Genomic DNA, 16,252 nt, shown 5'->3' with positions numbered 1-16,252 from the left:
GACTAATTGACAAATTGTCTGAGTGATGAATTGAACCACAAAAAAGATTATTTTGTAAACTTTTGATTGAATTATGACGTTTGACGCCGCATAGCGACTTAGTGTCATGAAGTGTCATAGATCAACTGCCCTTAGGAAGTGACCATTAAATTGCTGGTAGGTCTCAGGCCTAGTAGGTGTGAACATCTGTGAGGAGGGAATGCTTCACAGCCAGCTAGCTGTAACCAAATACGCCTCATTCAACTCAGTCAAACAAACCGCAGCTATAAATAAACCGTTTGCAAACATATGGGACTGACGCGATGAGCATGTAAACCTCGTGGCATTCATGGGTGAAATGGTCTCATTTGGGGATGGTTCTACTTGAAAGGAGCTAGGATGTACCAAGCAGTGATGTATGTGTGTGTGCCTGTGTGTGTGTGGTTGTGTGAGAGAGCGTGTGTTTACTGGGGGCTGGGTTAGCAGTAGGGGGGCACAATTTGTTAAAGCCATGGGGGACAGTGTGTGTGTGTTCTGACAGATATGGCACTCTTGTAATGACAGCTGTCAGCTTTTAGAGTCCAATTGATGTGCTGCCTATCTGTGTGGCAAAAGCTGTGCATATATGTGTGTCAAACCGCTGGAAACAAATTACAGTAATTAGTTTTGAAATGAAAAGCAATATAATGCCTTATTTTGGATTCATATATCAGGATAATTTGTCAGGAAGAATGTGCTAACAGATTCCAAGAATAGTTGGTTCACAATGCACTGTGAACAACACCATGAGTGATATTTTATAAGCTGCTCCCAAGGTCTACTACTGCTTTATTAACAAATCGGTAGTAACTATGTGAGTCCATCATACATACATCATGTACAGTAACAGTGTGACATGCATAATAGATTTGCTTAAGGATTTAATTTTTAAGTGCTATCAAATTTTCCCTAAATTATGCTGTTGCAGAGTTTAGTGAAACAGTTGATTCCTTCTGGCGAGGTACGTCTGCACACTCTCCATCCTATCAGAAGCGCAGAAATAAGCACAATTATTGTGAGAGAGGCTCTTTCCACTGTGTCATATCTAAATACTTTCCTCCCTTCTATCATCAAGGAAGGAGCTCCAGTTTAAATATTTAGATGGCAAAAAAGCAAACTGCTTTTCCAAGTGTACGTGTGTCTCTAACGTCTGCTCTCCTTCAGTCTCTAATTTTTGTCCACATTCCTTGAGCTTCTCTCCCAAGCTATAAATATCCGGGCATGTCCGAATGAAAAGGAGTGAGAGAGCAAGTGCGAGTCTGCTTCAAAATGAGAAGGAGAGAGTGTGTGTGAGATGGAGAGAGAGTGTGTGTGAGAAGGAGAAAGAGTGTGTGTGTGTGAGATGGAGAGGTACAAACAGTCAGATAGGGGGGTGAGCTGAGGTGGGGAGGGGAAAAAGCTGTTTTTTTTTAGCAAGCTGTGGGGGGTTCGTTTAAATGAAACCAGGTGTACCATGTGGCTGCGGCTCGTGTTTGTGAGTAGTGCTGGTGTGTGTGAATCTGTGTGTGAGTTGTTGCCTGCGAATCGGGACAGATTTGGAATTTTGGAATTTGGGCCACAGACCAGGAATTTGCATCCTGTGGGGTCAGAGTAAGGGGTGTGTGTGTGGGGGGGGGGAGTTGTCAAGGGGGGGTCTAGTGGGTGGAGGATGGCAGTGCAGGGGGCTGGATGGAGAAGACGGGGGTGGTGGAATGGGCTGTCCCTCTCTTCCTCTCTTTCTTTCTCTCTCTCTCTCCCTCCCCTGCATACATTCAAGACTCCAGCTGTCGGTTTTTATCCCACTCACTCTCTCAGGGCCGAAGAAGCAGGAGGAGGAAGAAGAGAGGACGACCAGGGCCACTCCAACCAGCCGCAGAGAAAGTAGCCACTCACACACTTGCTCTCTCTCTCTCTCTCTCTCTCTCACACACACACACACACACACACACACTCTGCGACACACATAGGCAGACCCACTCAGAGGGCCGACCTGCCGCACCACCGGAAGAGAGCAGAGAGAGAGAAGTCTGTGAAGAGTAGGACAGACAGCCGGGAAAAAAAGAGATCGCAGAGGAGCTGAGGAGTGCTGGCCTGTGAGTATGAAAGATTCCAATGTGACTGTGTGCCTGTCTGTGTGTGTGTGTGTGTGTGTGTGTGTGTGTGTGTGTGTGTGTGTGTTTCAGAGAGAGAGAGTGTGTCTAATGACAACTGAAAAGAGTATAAGTGCCTGTACATGACTTTTTCCATGACAGTGTGTTTGAGTTGGTGAGCTGTTGTGAGACAGTGTGTTTGAGTTGGTGAGCTGTTGTGAGACAATGTATTTGACTTGGTGAGCTGTTGTGAGACAGTATATTTGACTTGGTGAGCTGTTGTGAGACAGTGTATTTGACTTGGTGAGCTGTTGTGAGGCAGTGTGTTTGACTTGGTGTGCTGTTGTGAGGCAGTGTGAAAGAGACAGTTCCAGGTTTCTTAAAAGTGTGCTAATGAATTATGTTGTCACCACCAAGACTCTCTAAGTATGTGTGTGTGTGTGTGTGTGTTTGTGTGTGTGTGTGTGTGTGTGAGAAAGAGAGAGAGAGAGAGAGTGAAGAGTGAACTTGAGGAGTGAACTGTACTGACTGACTCCTCTGCACACGTCCCACTTACACCACTGCTGCCTTCCAAACTTCCACGGCTACACAAGCTTAGGGGGGCAGCCAGGCAGCCAGATTGCTAAACAACTCATAGTAAGTCTGTCTCTCACGAGCAGACCCACGCATAGTAACTCGACACCAATCCCTTTTGCGTTTCTTTTAAAACAGTTTCCAGTATGATATGGGTTTGTGGGCATCTACTCATTACACAACATCTACTGTATGTGGCATGATTATAGACCATGACTCCATGGACAATGTTGCACCAAAAAAAAAAAAAAACATTGCACAACATTTCCAGCAAGGATTTCACAACTTTTATGCAGAAATGAGGTTTTAAGAATCACTATTGCACAGGGACTGGGCTAAATGATGCATTGTGACAGTTACTCAAAGGGGATATGGAGAAAGTAGTGTTTGGGGAACGAAACAGGTGCCATTAACAATAATTGCCTCCTCCCCCTCGTGCGCATACGCTCACAAACGCTATTACTACAGTTATGACATCATAGCCGACCACAGCTACTCTCACTGTAAGCACAAAGACCTCCTCTGTGCGCCTTAGACCACTATTTCATCATTTTGTTTATGTGTTTTAATAATGACTTGAATTGAACTTATTGGCCATTTATATGGTGGCTCTGTGACTAGAGCATTCAGGTGGAGGCAGGGAAGGGTGACAAGGTGCTTTCAGTGCCAAGTCCTCAGGCTGGTCCTCACAGCCAGAGCTGCCCCCCTCTAAAGCAGTGCCAGATCTTTTTCGAATACTTTCAATAATCTGAAGCACTGTAGCTTTTTGTCCCTGGAGCATGTAATTGATTTGGGCCACATACTGTACATGCTGGTATGCACAGGCCCTGAGGCTCTGGTGGGTCTTGATTCATGAGTGGCTGGTTTGGCTCCACGGGGGGTTTGCGCTGGCTGAAACGAATGATTCAGCATTCTGGGATCGTTTCAGTCATGGGTCATATCAGCAACTTCATGCCTGATAGAGCCACGGGGATATATTACAGAACATGGCACTGGGGGTGTGTGTGTATGTGTGTGTGTGTGTGTGTGTGTGTGTATGTATGTGTGAGTCGGTGTGTGTGTGTGTTTCTGTGTCTGTGTGAAATAGAATATTGGCACTTCCCTTCCCTTGCCACTTGCTACCCCTAAAGGTCAGTCATTAAGGCCTAAAATTGGAAAATACATCAAATTCACAGAGAAAAGTAATGTTTTTTCCTCCATCTGTGGTAACTAACTTGATTGAAATTGTTATGTGTGTAAAGGTCTTTGTGTTAAAAACATGCTCTTCGTTGCCAAACCCAGAGCAAGCGAATTTGATGCCATAGACCAAACAGTGCTGTCCTTAGAGTTATGAGTGACAGCTTAAATGAGCCTTTGGGACTGAAAACTCCATATGCCAAAGGTGGAGGGTGGCACTGCAGACAGCAGAGGGAAAATGCTGCTGACACTAAACAAAATTACACAAGCCAGCACAATGCAGTTGATGTGAAGTGACTGGAGAAAACCATGCCCTTTGGAAAAGAACTAAATTATGACCCGTTCGCTGGGTTTTAAAAATGCAGGTCCGTGGACCATGACAGAGTAAACAGGGAAGCAGCCTCGCGCCGGCCACAGCGCCCTGAGGGCGCCACACTGGCCGCGCTCCCGGTGTGTGTGGACGTCGGCCATGAGTGGCAGCCTCGCTCTAGGGCCACGCAAGGGCCTGGCCATCGGACTGGCCGCAACCTGCCCTCTCGTCCTCTCGTTTTTTTTTTGTTTTTTTTCTTGACGGGGGTTTTCCCGGGAATGTGATACTCTGGGAATGAAAACACGGTCCGTGTCCGCCGTGACCTGGGAGGGAAGTGTCGGCCACATCCTCGCCGCCACGGGCATTCCATCGGGGCGGGCGCCGCCGCCGCCTGGGGCCCTGTGCCCGCGCTCATGCCACAGGGGCCCCTCCGCTGTGCGAGCGAGTGACGCAGTGTCTGTCAGCTGTCCGCAGCGTTTGTTTTTCATTGGGGCAGGAGGCTGGGTGTTTGTGAGTGTTTTCTTAAGGATCCTGGTCACTGGTGGACACGGGCAGATGCCCCTGGGTGTTTGTGCTCCTGTGGTGGTCCGACAGGTGTGAACCAATAAGCAAGCTTTTATTAGGAGTCTCCGCGTATGTGTGAGTTAGAGCATACTGTATGCCTCGTAAAGGTGGGGCATTCTCTTTTTATGAATTACAATGGTGTAAGGCAGCGTAAGACTGTCCATCAAGTACATTTTGGTAGCAATGCGCAGGGCTAAGCTATTTTAAATGCCCTTGGCTAAACTTTTGACTAGGACCCATTGTTGAGGATCACAGGATGTAGCATAAGCTTAGACATAAACCAACTTATTTTTGGGGCTCTGCCCTTCACATCCAATTCACGTTGATTTCTCTCAGTTCTTGTGCCACATGGTCATGTGGAGTCTTGAAGCAGGAAATAGCATCCAAAATCAGTCGCTGAAGGGTAATAATCTAATCATACGAGCCTGTGTTATATCACTGTGCTTAGGGAGTAAGTGTTCAAGGTCACGTCCGTCTCAGGTCCATCGTGCACACTTGCCTGTGGTTTGGAGAGGGAGCCTGGCCAGTACTATTTGGAGGCTGATGTAAGAGGCTGACTCTGGCACGTGGGGACGTGCACGTCGCCTTGTGGGTTGGTGTCTCAGACACAATGACATAAGTCCTACTTTAGTGTCCCGAGACGTGTCTGTTTTCTCTGGCTGGCCACATGTGCAAGTGCACGTCCTTTCTGTTGGGGGAATGGGACGTGATACATGTCTACCTGAGGGACACTGGATAATGGAATGTCTACGTGAAATAATCTGTAGCGCAAGTCTGTATCTCATCTTGTGCGTATAGACTAAGAAACCATACATTTAGATACATGTGAAGTGAGTCTCTGTGTGTGTGTGTGTGTGTGTGTGTGTGTGTGTGTGTGTGTGTGTGTGTGTGTGTGCACGCTCAAGTGAGTCTGTGCTAGTGTGTGTGTGTGTCTGTCTGTCTGTGTGTGTGTGTATGAGTATGCGCACGCTCAAATGAGTCTGTGTGAGTGTGTTTGTGTGTGTGTGTTTGTGTGCGTGCATGCCTGCGTGTACGCACACGCGTATGTCTGTCTGTTTCCACACGCTCGGACGAGAGTGTTCTTAATTTTTCCTGGCTCTGTTTTGTTAAACTTGCAGCTTTTCATGTTGACTGTAAAATTATAAAATGTTTGAATAGTATTTGATTTGGCCAATGGAACACATTTTCTCCTCACCTGAACAGGCGCCGATGAGAAGGGGGCTTTGTCTGAGTGTGGGGACTCCACCGAGTTTGTGTTCCCTAGAAATAGAGAGGACTAAGCAGAACCAAGCACAGGAAACTGCCTGACCAGTAGAACGTCTGAGGAGCCATTTAAATAGTGACCCTTTAACTTTCCTGAATGTCTCTATCATGCTGTTGAACGTCACCCTTATTTAGAGTTAACAGTTACCGTATGTTAACTCTTTTATGACTTAATGTTCCACATTTAAGACCAAAAGTGAGTCACTGACGATGTCAAATGGTATGTTAAACAGGAGAGCTTCATCTACCTTGAGCTTTTACCACCATTGTAAAGTGTGTGGTCTAAACTTAACCAGTAGAGGGAGTCAGGCACCCACACTGTAAAAGCAGACATGTGTTGGGACTGCTGGCTGTTCCAGTCCATCTGAGTCAACAGAGCATAGCAGTCTCACAGTCCTTTCACAATCCACTGCCTCCTTTGTCCGACTCCTAAAAACAGTTAAAGGAGGCTGAATGGATCGTTGCCTCACAGACAGAAAGGTATGTGTGTATAACAGCCACTGTCAGCACTGATGTTCCAGCAAATAAACCTACGCTCCCATGCCCTCTCTCCTTCCCCTGTCTCCTTCTCTCCTTCCCTCTCTTCTTCCGCTGTCTCTCTCTCTATCCTTTTTTCTCTGCAGATTCCGTTGTGCTGCTGCTGTGAGAGTGAACGGTTCCCCTTGTTCACACCGAAGGCTCCTGCTCCTTGTTCTGTGCCTGTGTCTGCGTGTGTTTGTGTGTGTGTGTGTGTGTGCGTGTGTGAGAGAGTGTTTGTCTCCCCGTTTGCCCTCCTGCTTGTTCGCCGTCGAGTCCGACAGCTCTGCCAGTGTGTGAGCATGGCGTCGCCCGCCTGCGTGTCCCTGCTGTGTGTGTGTGCGTGTGTGTCTCTTCTTGTCCCCAGCGCGATTTCACAGCCACCCTCAGAAAGTGACACCTACACGGTATGGCCACCTCTCTCTCTCACTCTCTGTCTCCCTCTCTCTGTCATATTTGAGCCAAATGGTATTTTTGTGGCCCTTTGTCCCTTGTTCTCTGCCTCTGTCTTTTTGATTCAATTCCATTCGATTTGTTCACACATAATAGCACCAATGGTCCGAAGATGCGGACAGGGCCCAAAGCCTGAGACCCTGAGAGCAAACACTGAGATGATGGGGTCAAGCTATAGCCTTCTTTAAAAGGAGGAGGACCCATCTACTCAGGGCCAGCTGGCTAGGGAGATAGTGAGGGTGGGGGCAGGGCTTGGGGGGCTGAAGGGAAAGGAGCGGAGAAGAGCAGAGTGAACATATGAAATACTACACTCATCAGAGTGAAATACATTAGCATATATACATTGATATGCAGCAATATATAGCATAAACATTCAAAGATACAAATAAGATTGATCAAAATGGATGGAATCTATTATAGCGGTTATATGCGCTCATAAGGTTACAATTAAGGATAGGCAGACATATGAAGCAGATTAAGTTGTCAATGACTGTCTTTAACTCTTCTGCCTTTCTCCTTTCCACATTTTCTCTGAATTTGTTCAGTGTCTACTTTGTCTCCATATACATGCAGGCTAAATGTAATGAGTTGTCAGTTAAAATGGAGATGTGCTCATTAATGCGATGTGATATGATTGCATTTGATTCATGTTTAATTGGTTCCATCTGAGCCGTTTCATTAAATTCTACTCTGTCCAGCAGCCATGACTGTGTCTTTGTCATCAGATGACATGGCTGAATGGCGTTTGGGTAATTCAGGCCCTTTGCCTTGTGGCTTTCCTGGGCGCCGGCCGGCCGGGGTTCACTGATGGTTCTGCTCTCTCGCTCCACAGGAATGCACAGATGGCTACCAGTGGGACCCGCGGACACAACACTGCAAAGGTGTGTCTTCTAGAACCCAACAATATGACTGCTGTTATTGTGCAATGCTTGTCAGACTTGCTCTGTGTCCTTCCTCTAAAATCCCTGTTTTGACTATTTAGACAGTATTGCAAATCATTTTATTTCAATTATGTTCAGTTCACATTTCATCTAGTGAGCTTTACTGGCATGAGAGCTTTGTTTTTCACTGATAAGCAAAAACATTTCCATACAGTTCATACACAAATATAACATATAAATAATAAAAACTCTCTCTCTCTCTGTCTGTGTCTGTCTGTTTCTCCACCAGACATCAATGAATGTGAGACCATCCCTGACGCCTGTAAAGGAGAGATGAAGTGCTTTAACCATTACGGGGGCTACCTGTGCTTGCCCCGCTCTGCCTCAGTCATCCCTGCGCCGGACCCTCCTGCCCCGAGCCTCCCTGGGCCGGCCAACCCTGAGCCCTTCAACCAGTGCCCCCTGGGGTACGAGCCGCAGGGAGACAGCTGCGTAGGTGAGCTCGGAGTGACCGATGGACACATACGTATGTAGAGGGGTCAATTATACTGTAGATGGATGGATAGACTGGCAGAAACAGCATACGTACAAACCATACATACAGATACACACATACAGAGACACGCTCAGACACATAGACACAGACACAGACACATGCGCGCGCGCGCGCACACACACACACACACACACACACACACACACGCATGCATGCATGCATGCATGCATGTACGCACGCGCGTACGCATACACAGACACACATAGCCAAGGGGTAAGAGAATGGGTATGATGAGGAAGAGGCGGATGGGAATGAGGCAGGAGTGAGTGGGACAGGACAGGTGTGGCCCTGGGAACAACTGTGTGTGGTGCTGGTGTGAAAACGTTTGTGTGGGAGTGCCAGTGAGCTAGTGTGTCTGCAGGGGGTAGAGGAATGCAGACGTTTCCGGTGGAGACAGCTGTTGCCATCTAGGCCAAAGGGCACAGCCGTGTCTGGAGTTTTGTGGCTACAATCTGCTGGTGTGAGCCTCATCGGTGATCTGGCACAGGGGGTGGTGTGTGTGTGTGTGTGTGTGTGTGTGTGTGTGTGTGTGTATGCGTGGGGTGGGGGGGTTGGTGGTCGGGGGTTGGTTGGACACAGAGCCCACAGATACATCTGCCTGGGATTCTCAGCTGTCCCCGGTACTCAGTAGAGTACCAGCTTAATGAGATGACCCTCTGACAGGACGGATGAGCTGGTTCACTGGCCTCCATGACTAGTCCCTGTCAGTGCTGTGCATTGTCTCACCATCTACAGTATGTGTGGGCATGCCGGTGCCAGTAAGCCTCTGTCTATTTATCTTAGCTGAAGAATGCCCTTTTCATATTAGACCAACTGTTGGCAAAACCTCATGTGATCATACAATATGAATGCCTTAAGTAATACGTCAGACATGTTTTATTGTAGTATAGCGCTGATGTGATTCATTAATTCATTCATACATGTGTATTTGGTATGATTTAAATGTTGCACGAGTATGACTGTGTCTTGTGTTTTGTCTCATAACAGACATAGATGAGTGTACGAGGGACGAAGACGACTGCCAGCCCAGTCAGGAGTGCATCAACACACAGGGCAGCTTCAACTGCCAGTGCCCAGATGGGTACCGCAAAGTGGGCACGGAGTGCATCGGTGAGAAACGGTCTTTCATGTGTCAAATGTCAACTGTGTCTCATTAGATGATATTGTAAAATCTCCATCACCTTCTGGTATGCATGTACTATCATGCATACCAGAATTACCATGTACATGCAGAATTACAGTCTCCTGTTAATGTGAACTAATGACTCATTAATCTGGAAACACAAATCACTCTGATGTCAGACTACAACTGCTATTACGTTCACATTGAATTCCACAGCAGGAAGATGTAAGGCACTCAGAGGTTCCTTCTGTGATTGAGACGTTATACTGTTTTGGCAGTATTGCTTTTTCAGACTCCATTTCTCTCTCTCTCCAAGGAACTTTCACAAAAATGGAATAACTTAAACTTGTCAAAATACATCATTGTCTTCCAAACAACTTATCTGTAGGCTTTATGGTGGCCCGCACTCTCTGATTGTCTGTGATTTCCTCTCTGTAGATATTGATGAGTGTCGGTACCGGTACTGTCAGCACCGCTGTGTCAACGTCCCCGGCTCCTTCTCGTGCCAGTGTGAGCCGGGCTTCCAGCTGGCTGGCAACAACCGCTCCTGCATCGGTGAGCAGGCGGCCTCCTCCCACGCTTACCGCGCCAGCCTGAGTCACTGCCCATCCCACAACCACCCACACACACAACGCACACACACACACGCACACACGCACGCGCAAACACACACACACAGACACATACCGCATACGTACACACACATTTGCGCGCACACACACGCAAGCACACACATACGCACACACGCAAGCACAGACATAAGCACACACATAAGTACCCCGTACACACAGACACATACCACACACGCAAGGATTCCAATCTATATGCCTTCACAAGCACACAAACAAGACGGCAAAGTAGGCATGTATAAACACAAATAAACATAGGTGTGTGTGCCATATGAGAGATGTGTAGAAATGTAGACAAAACAAAAAGGGAATACTGGTAAACACACTCACATTCTCAGCAAAACAAAATGGAAGACGAACATATCAAATTACACACTCACATACAAGATCAAAGTTATGTACACACACACACACACACACACACACACACACACACACACACACACACACACACACACACACACACACACAAAGAGATTGTCAGACTTGCCCTTTCAGAGGGTGAGCCCACACACTTATTGCACAATGTCATCCTACACATCTGTGTTTTTTTGTCCAGCCGAGTAGCAAAAGCAGTTCCTTTTGGGGATGACTAATTTGGATGCGTGCTGCTCCCATCTGCTCGTGCTCCCTAACCTTCGCATAATGCCATGCTTACTCGCTTGGGCTGGTGTCAGTGAGAGTGTGTGAATGAGTGTGTGTGTGTGTGTGTGAGTGAGTGAGTGAGTGATGCAATCCTGGTTATGAGGAGGGCTGACTCCACGTGTGCTCTGCTCTGCTCTGCACTTCCAGATGTGGATGAGTGTGGCATGGGCGCCCCCTGTCAGCACCGCTGCTATAACACATACGGGACCTTCCTCTGCCGCTGTGACCAGGGCTATGAGCTGGCAGGAGACGGCTACGCCTGCAACGGTAAGCATACACAAATAGACACACACATACACGGACACAAACATACACACGGACACGGACACACACACACACACACTGTAAAACACATACAAAAACCGGATGTGAATCTCAACATTACAGACATGAAACCTCTTTCAAAACTGCCTCTCATATAGTTGTATTGTTATATAGAATCAGCAAATAACTCCACCCAACCCCCCAGTGATATGTGTCATGGCAACCGAAGTGTGCTAATAATGAAACTGTGAAGAAGCCAAGGGTTTGACATGTCACTGCGTGCTATTTCCCAAGGTGTCACACACACACACACACACACACACACACACACACACACACTTATATTCACTCAATCTCTCTCCCTTCACCCTATCTTGTATTGACAGACATTGATGAATGCAGCTACTCCAGTTTTCTGTGTCAGTACCAGTGTGTGAATGAGCCGGGGAAGTTCTCCTGTGTTTGTCCAGAAGGCTATCAGCTCCTGGGCACACGGCTCTGCCAAGGTGAGCAACTTCCCCCCCCCCTTTTTCCCCCCAGGCCTCCACTCCTCCTCTCTCTCACAAAAAGCGCTTTCAGATATAACCTCCGGAGTATATGAGGAGGTTTGTCAAACGGAGGTCCTACCCTTCGGATGATTCAGATATGATGCTAAACTGCGGACCTAATACTGACCTTACACGGACGTATGTGTGAACGACATACACGCACATTACAGAATCTCCGTGTGGTTGTCGAGTGAGGGGTGGGGGCTTGTAGAGTTCACAAGATGCTGAGACATGACGCAGAGCTCAGCAGGTCATGAAGGCTATCAATGAACAGAAAACCGTGTTGGCTAACAATTTATTAAATACTCCTGTTATTGTCGTCAACGACGTCGCTATAGGCTACTGCCTTTTCAGCGCCTTCTGCTTATGATGATTCAGTCTTCTGAATTCGTTTCTCCTTGCCATGCAGTTGTAGCCTAACGTGTCTCTAACGTTCCTTTCAGGTGTTCTATCAAAATGTTGTATGCCCTCATGGACAGTAGCTCCGTGATGTCTGCATCTTTCCAGGTTGGAGATTTTCTGGACAGCACTATGCCACTCCATCATAACACTGGCATTTAAGTCAGATCTAACCACATGGACGCATGAAAGAAACGTCACCAACACGCCCTCTCACTAGGTGTGATTTTAACCGAATGTTCTACTCCTCGTTCAGACACAGCACATTTACATAATGTCCGGAGGAAATACTAGGTCGGGGGTAGTATAAACACCGGGTGAATTCGGACTTCCATATGACCGGTTATGTCGTTCAGATATACGGCCCCACCGTTTAACATCGGCAGAACCTCCGGTCTTACACGTATGTCTGAAAGCGCTTAAAGACTCAATCAATAAAGGACAGACTGTGAATCCCATAGTCCCTGAAGAAGAGGATCGACTGTAAAGTCCCGCAATTCTCCGAGAAGAGTTGAAAAGTTTCACGGAGGCAGCTGTGGGGTAGTGGGGGTCATTGATCTCACTCTGCCTGTTTATATGTTCTCAATATCGGATGAAAGAACCATGGTGAAGTGTGATAATATTCCTGTTTCATTCGCCCATTTGTGTGCTTTCTGTCCCTTTCCGTGTCTTCAGATGTGAATGAGTGTGAAACGGGTGCACACCAGTGCACAGACGGGCAGAACTGCATCAACATTCATGGAGGTTACAAGTGTGTCGAAACCAACCCCTGCATTGAACCCTATGTGCAGGTGTCAGACAAGTGAGCATGCATTCTAAACTTAATCTCCTGCATACAAACACACACACACACACTCTCTCTCTCTCTCTCTCACTCACACACACACTCTTTCTCACATCACATTCCCATTGCTTGTGTACAGCCACGACATCTTTTATCCATTAGGCAACTATGTTTCTGTTGCCTCTCACATTATATCAGAGATTGCTGTGATTATTTTGTTTCCATGCCTCAGTCCAAATTTGATCATCTCTGCCGCTGGAGAGCATCCAGTGTCATTAACATACCTCCTCCAGGCTCCTAATTGATAGCAGGTGTGGCCTGTCTGACTAGGGTCACTTCTTCTGGCTGCTTTTTGTAAGCATACTACAGCATGTCTTCTGAGCAGTCAGACCTGTTTGAAATAAAAAGATGTCCAGTCTGGTGTATAACAGCAGAGACAGGGAGACATCTGGTGTGGACATCTCTCCCCTGCTACATCAGTGCCCCCTAGTGGCCAGATGCCTCCCTGAGCGATGAGGCCTCCTGAAGGCTCAATTAGCCATGACTGCTTAACGACCTTAATGACTTAGCGTCAGGAGAGGAGACGGAGAGAATCTGACATGTGGAATGGGATAATGTGTGAGCGGCTGACTAGGCATTTCAGCACTTTACTTCCTAAATTCTCTAGTCAGAAAGTGAAACTTGTGTGTGTGTGTGTGTATGAGAGAGAGAGGGAGAGAGAAAGAGAGAGGGAGAAGAAGAAGTAAATAGAACCTGACAGGGACAGCATTTTGTGTGTGTGTGTGTGTGTGTGTGTGTGTGTAATCAGTGGTGAGCCTCCCTGTGGCCGTGTGTTTTCTCAGCCGCTGCATGTGTCCGGTAACTAAGCCGGCCTGCCGGGAGCTGCCCTACTTCATCGTGCACCGCTACATGAGCATCACGTCCGAGCGCTCCGTCCCCTCCGACATCTTCCAGATCCACGCCACCAGCGTCTACCCCGGAGCCAACAACTCCTTCCGCATCCGCTCCGGTGATGAGAACGGAGACTTCTACATCCGAGTAAGAATAAGCAAACAGAGTTTTCTTCAGACATTTCCAGCCAGTAGGCCTATAGCATAATGTGTGATGGATGTCTAAAGATGGGTGACCTGATCATGAGTGAGTCATGTGTGGGTCACAGTCTCAGATTTGACTGCTCTGTAACTTCTGAATAATTCACTACTTCTATATTGATAGAACAATTGGAGCATGCACATCTTCATTTCTTATACATATTTATATATGAATTCCATCTTTTCCTTATACATGTGTACGTATGACACAGCACTGACACTTGGTTATGAGGTTGAGAGATTAAAGGCGTCTCTTGTCCTAAGGACCTGTTTCACATTTAGATGGAAGTCGTGTGGATCAGCAGACAGGTGAAGCAAAGGTGACACTTCACAGACTCAACTGATGTTTATCTGTGTCTTTGATCTCCCTTGTCCTCATCACAGCAAATCAATAACATCAGCGCCATGCTGGTGCTGGCCCGAGCCGTGACTGGACCCAAGGAGTACGTGCTGGACCTGGAGATGGTATCAGTGAACCACGTCATGAGCTACCAGAGCAGCTCTGCCCTCCGCCTGTCCATCTATGTGGGACCACATGCTTTCTAAGTACACAGACAGAGAGAGAGATACAGAGGGGGAGAGAGAAAGGAGAGAGAGATAGAATGAGAGAGAGAGAGAGGACATAAGCACAAGAGAAAGGTGGAGGAGGAGGAAGGCAAGCTAAACTCGTTTACATATTCGTAGAATCCTTTGCAGCTCTTCCTCTCACTTGACATGGCCAAAAAGTCCCACATTAGCGAAAACGGTGGCGAACAATCCATTATTCCAACTGCACCATCATCAAGCAGTGTTTTTGTGAAACGGTAACACTGCTAAACACCTCCTCGGGTCCATTGTGCCAGGTGAGGTTAGCTGAGGCCAATGTGACCAACTGCACTATGATAACTGCTGTATGATGCCGTTTTAACCTGAACTCCATCTGTCTCCTCTACCACCTACAAAGTGCCTTCAAAGAGCAGGTGGGCAAGTGTACGTTGTTTGGTGCCAGCGATTCTACAACCTGCCCTTTTGTCTTCTTTTCATTTTTAGATTGTTTATTGTTATTTCTTTATTTGACGGCTACAAAAACATATGGACGTACAGTTCCGTGCAAACGTTTTAGGCACCATAGTTGTTTCACGAAACATTTCTTTGTCTTTGACACTTGTATGTTATCTATATTAGCATTAATGTTTCAATTGGAAATATCATATTTTAAAGTTTTCCAGGGAAACATGTATGTGTTGTTACAAAATGTACAAACCACATTGCAGTTTGAAAACCTAAGGGTCTTCAGCTTAGAATACAGTGTGAACTGGGATTACGTGATGATACAGAACACATAAGAACACATAAGACAGTCTAAATCCACCAAAGAACTGTGAAGTTCTCAGAGAAGTACCTTAAAAGTATCTGAAGAACTGTACCTATTGGTGAATTGATGCTGTTTTGAAGACAAAGGCAGGTTGCACCAAACAATGATTCTTTTGTTTACTTTGTATGACTTTATATGTAAAGTGAAAACTATTCATCTCATTATTTTGAAAACATCCTCACATTTTTTTCACAAATGCCTAAAACTTTTGCATGATACTGTAGAAAGACAATGTCAACTCTGAATCAAAACTCCAAAGCCTGGCTCACAATATTTATGACTATTTGACTTGAGTTAGTATTTGTTGCTATTTTGAAGCATTTCAATTCAGTGCTAGCAGGGAAATGCAATTAAGCAGCCAGTCAAGGAAAATGCTAAATATTTTAATTTTGTAGAGACATTTCTGGATTTGCAAGCAACATGCTGTACTAGGGATGCTCTATAGGCTCCTCTCAGTGACAAACTTCACCTACTCATTCATAAATCAAAACGTGAGGTACTTAGCCCGGGCGTCATAAAGAAGCCTGGCCATTTAAAGTTAGAGATTCGCATTCATGCCATCACTTCAGTGGACATCAATGTGTGTTATTAGGGTGAGGCCTCGTTTTTGTACGTTACTTGTTATTTCAGACACTGCCATTATCTCAGTAACCACTCAGACACACGTCACAAATCATTCACACATTCCCTGTTTACCACAACAGAATTCATCACTACAACATATGTTACCTTTTTTTTAAAGAAAAGTGTTTTTTTAAATTACATTTTGTACTTGTGTGTGCTGAAAATAAAAATACAAAATATAAAGAAATTGTCTAACAGTTGGTTAATTATTGTTGTCAGTATCATCCCCCTCACCCTATGCGTTCATTCTGCCGGGCACAGTGATTAGTTTAATCTCTGATATGCCAGCATATTGAATATGTCTGTAGCTTGCTGTAATGTTTGGAACCTGCTGGAGCCATGATCGAGATCAGTAAATATCTGATAGAAATAATCTAATTGTAAAATTCTAAAAATAGCCATTCAGTAGGTT

At 46.2% G+C, this 16,252-nt stretch overlaps 1 protein-coding gene across 1 annotated transcript; it reads left to right on the top strand.

The window, feature by feature from the left end:
• The first annotated feature begins 1,779 nt into the window (after positions 1-1,779).
• efemp2a (EGF containing fibulin extracellular matrix protein 2a) lies at positions 1,780-16,005 on the top strand. The gene is made up of 11 exons (XM_076292430.1): positions 1,780-2,090; positions 6,597-6,896; positions 7,775-7,823; positions 8,113-8,319; positions 9,367-9,489; positions 9,941-10,057; positions 10,924-11,043; positions 11,427-11,546; positions 12,663-12,789; positions 13,614-13,809; positions 14,247-16,005. Exons 2-11 carry the CDS (start codon positions 6,792-6,794, stop codon positions 14,406-14,408), a joined length of 1,326 nt encoding a protein of 441 aa, XP_076148545.1. The 5' UTR covers positions 1,780-2,090; positions 6,597-6,791; the 3' UTR covers positions 14,409-16,005.
• The last annotated feature ends 247 nt before the right edge of the window (positions 16,006-16,252 follow it).

Source organism: Alosa pseudoharengus, unplaced genomic scaffold, assembly GCF_046254945.1.
Source record: "Alosa pseudoharengus isolate Yale_2024_CS ecotype anadromous, Long Island Sound unplaced genomic scaffold, YU_APseudo_1.1 YU_APseudo_1.1_scf_19, whole genome shotgun sequence".
NCBI lineage: Eukaryota > Metazoa > Chordata > Actinopteri > Clupeiformes > Clupeidae > Alosa > Alosa pseudoharengus.
This window is presented reverse-complemented; position numbering and strand designations above follow the sequence as displayed.

Coding starts and splice junctions, on each gene's coding strand:
- efemp2a (XM_076292430.1), top strand. CDS start 6,792: ATGGCGTCGCCCGCCTGCGTGTCCCTGCTGTGTGTGTGTGCGTGTGTG. Junction 9,490..9,940: donor AGTGGGCACGGAGTGCATCG/GTGAGAAACGGT, acceptor TCCTCTCTGTAG/ATATTGATGAGTGTCGGTAC. Junction 13,810..14,246: donor ACGGAGACTTCTACATCCGA/GTAAGAATAAGC, acceptor TCCTCATCACAG/CAAATCAATAACATCAGCGC.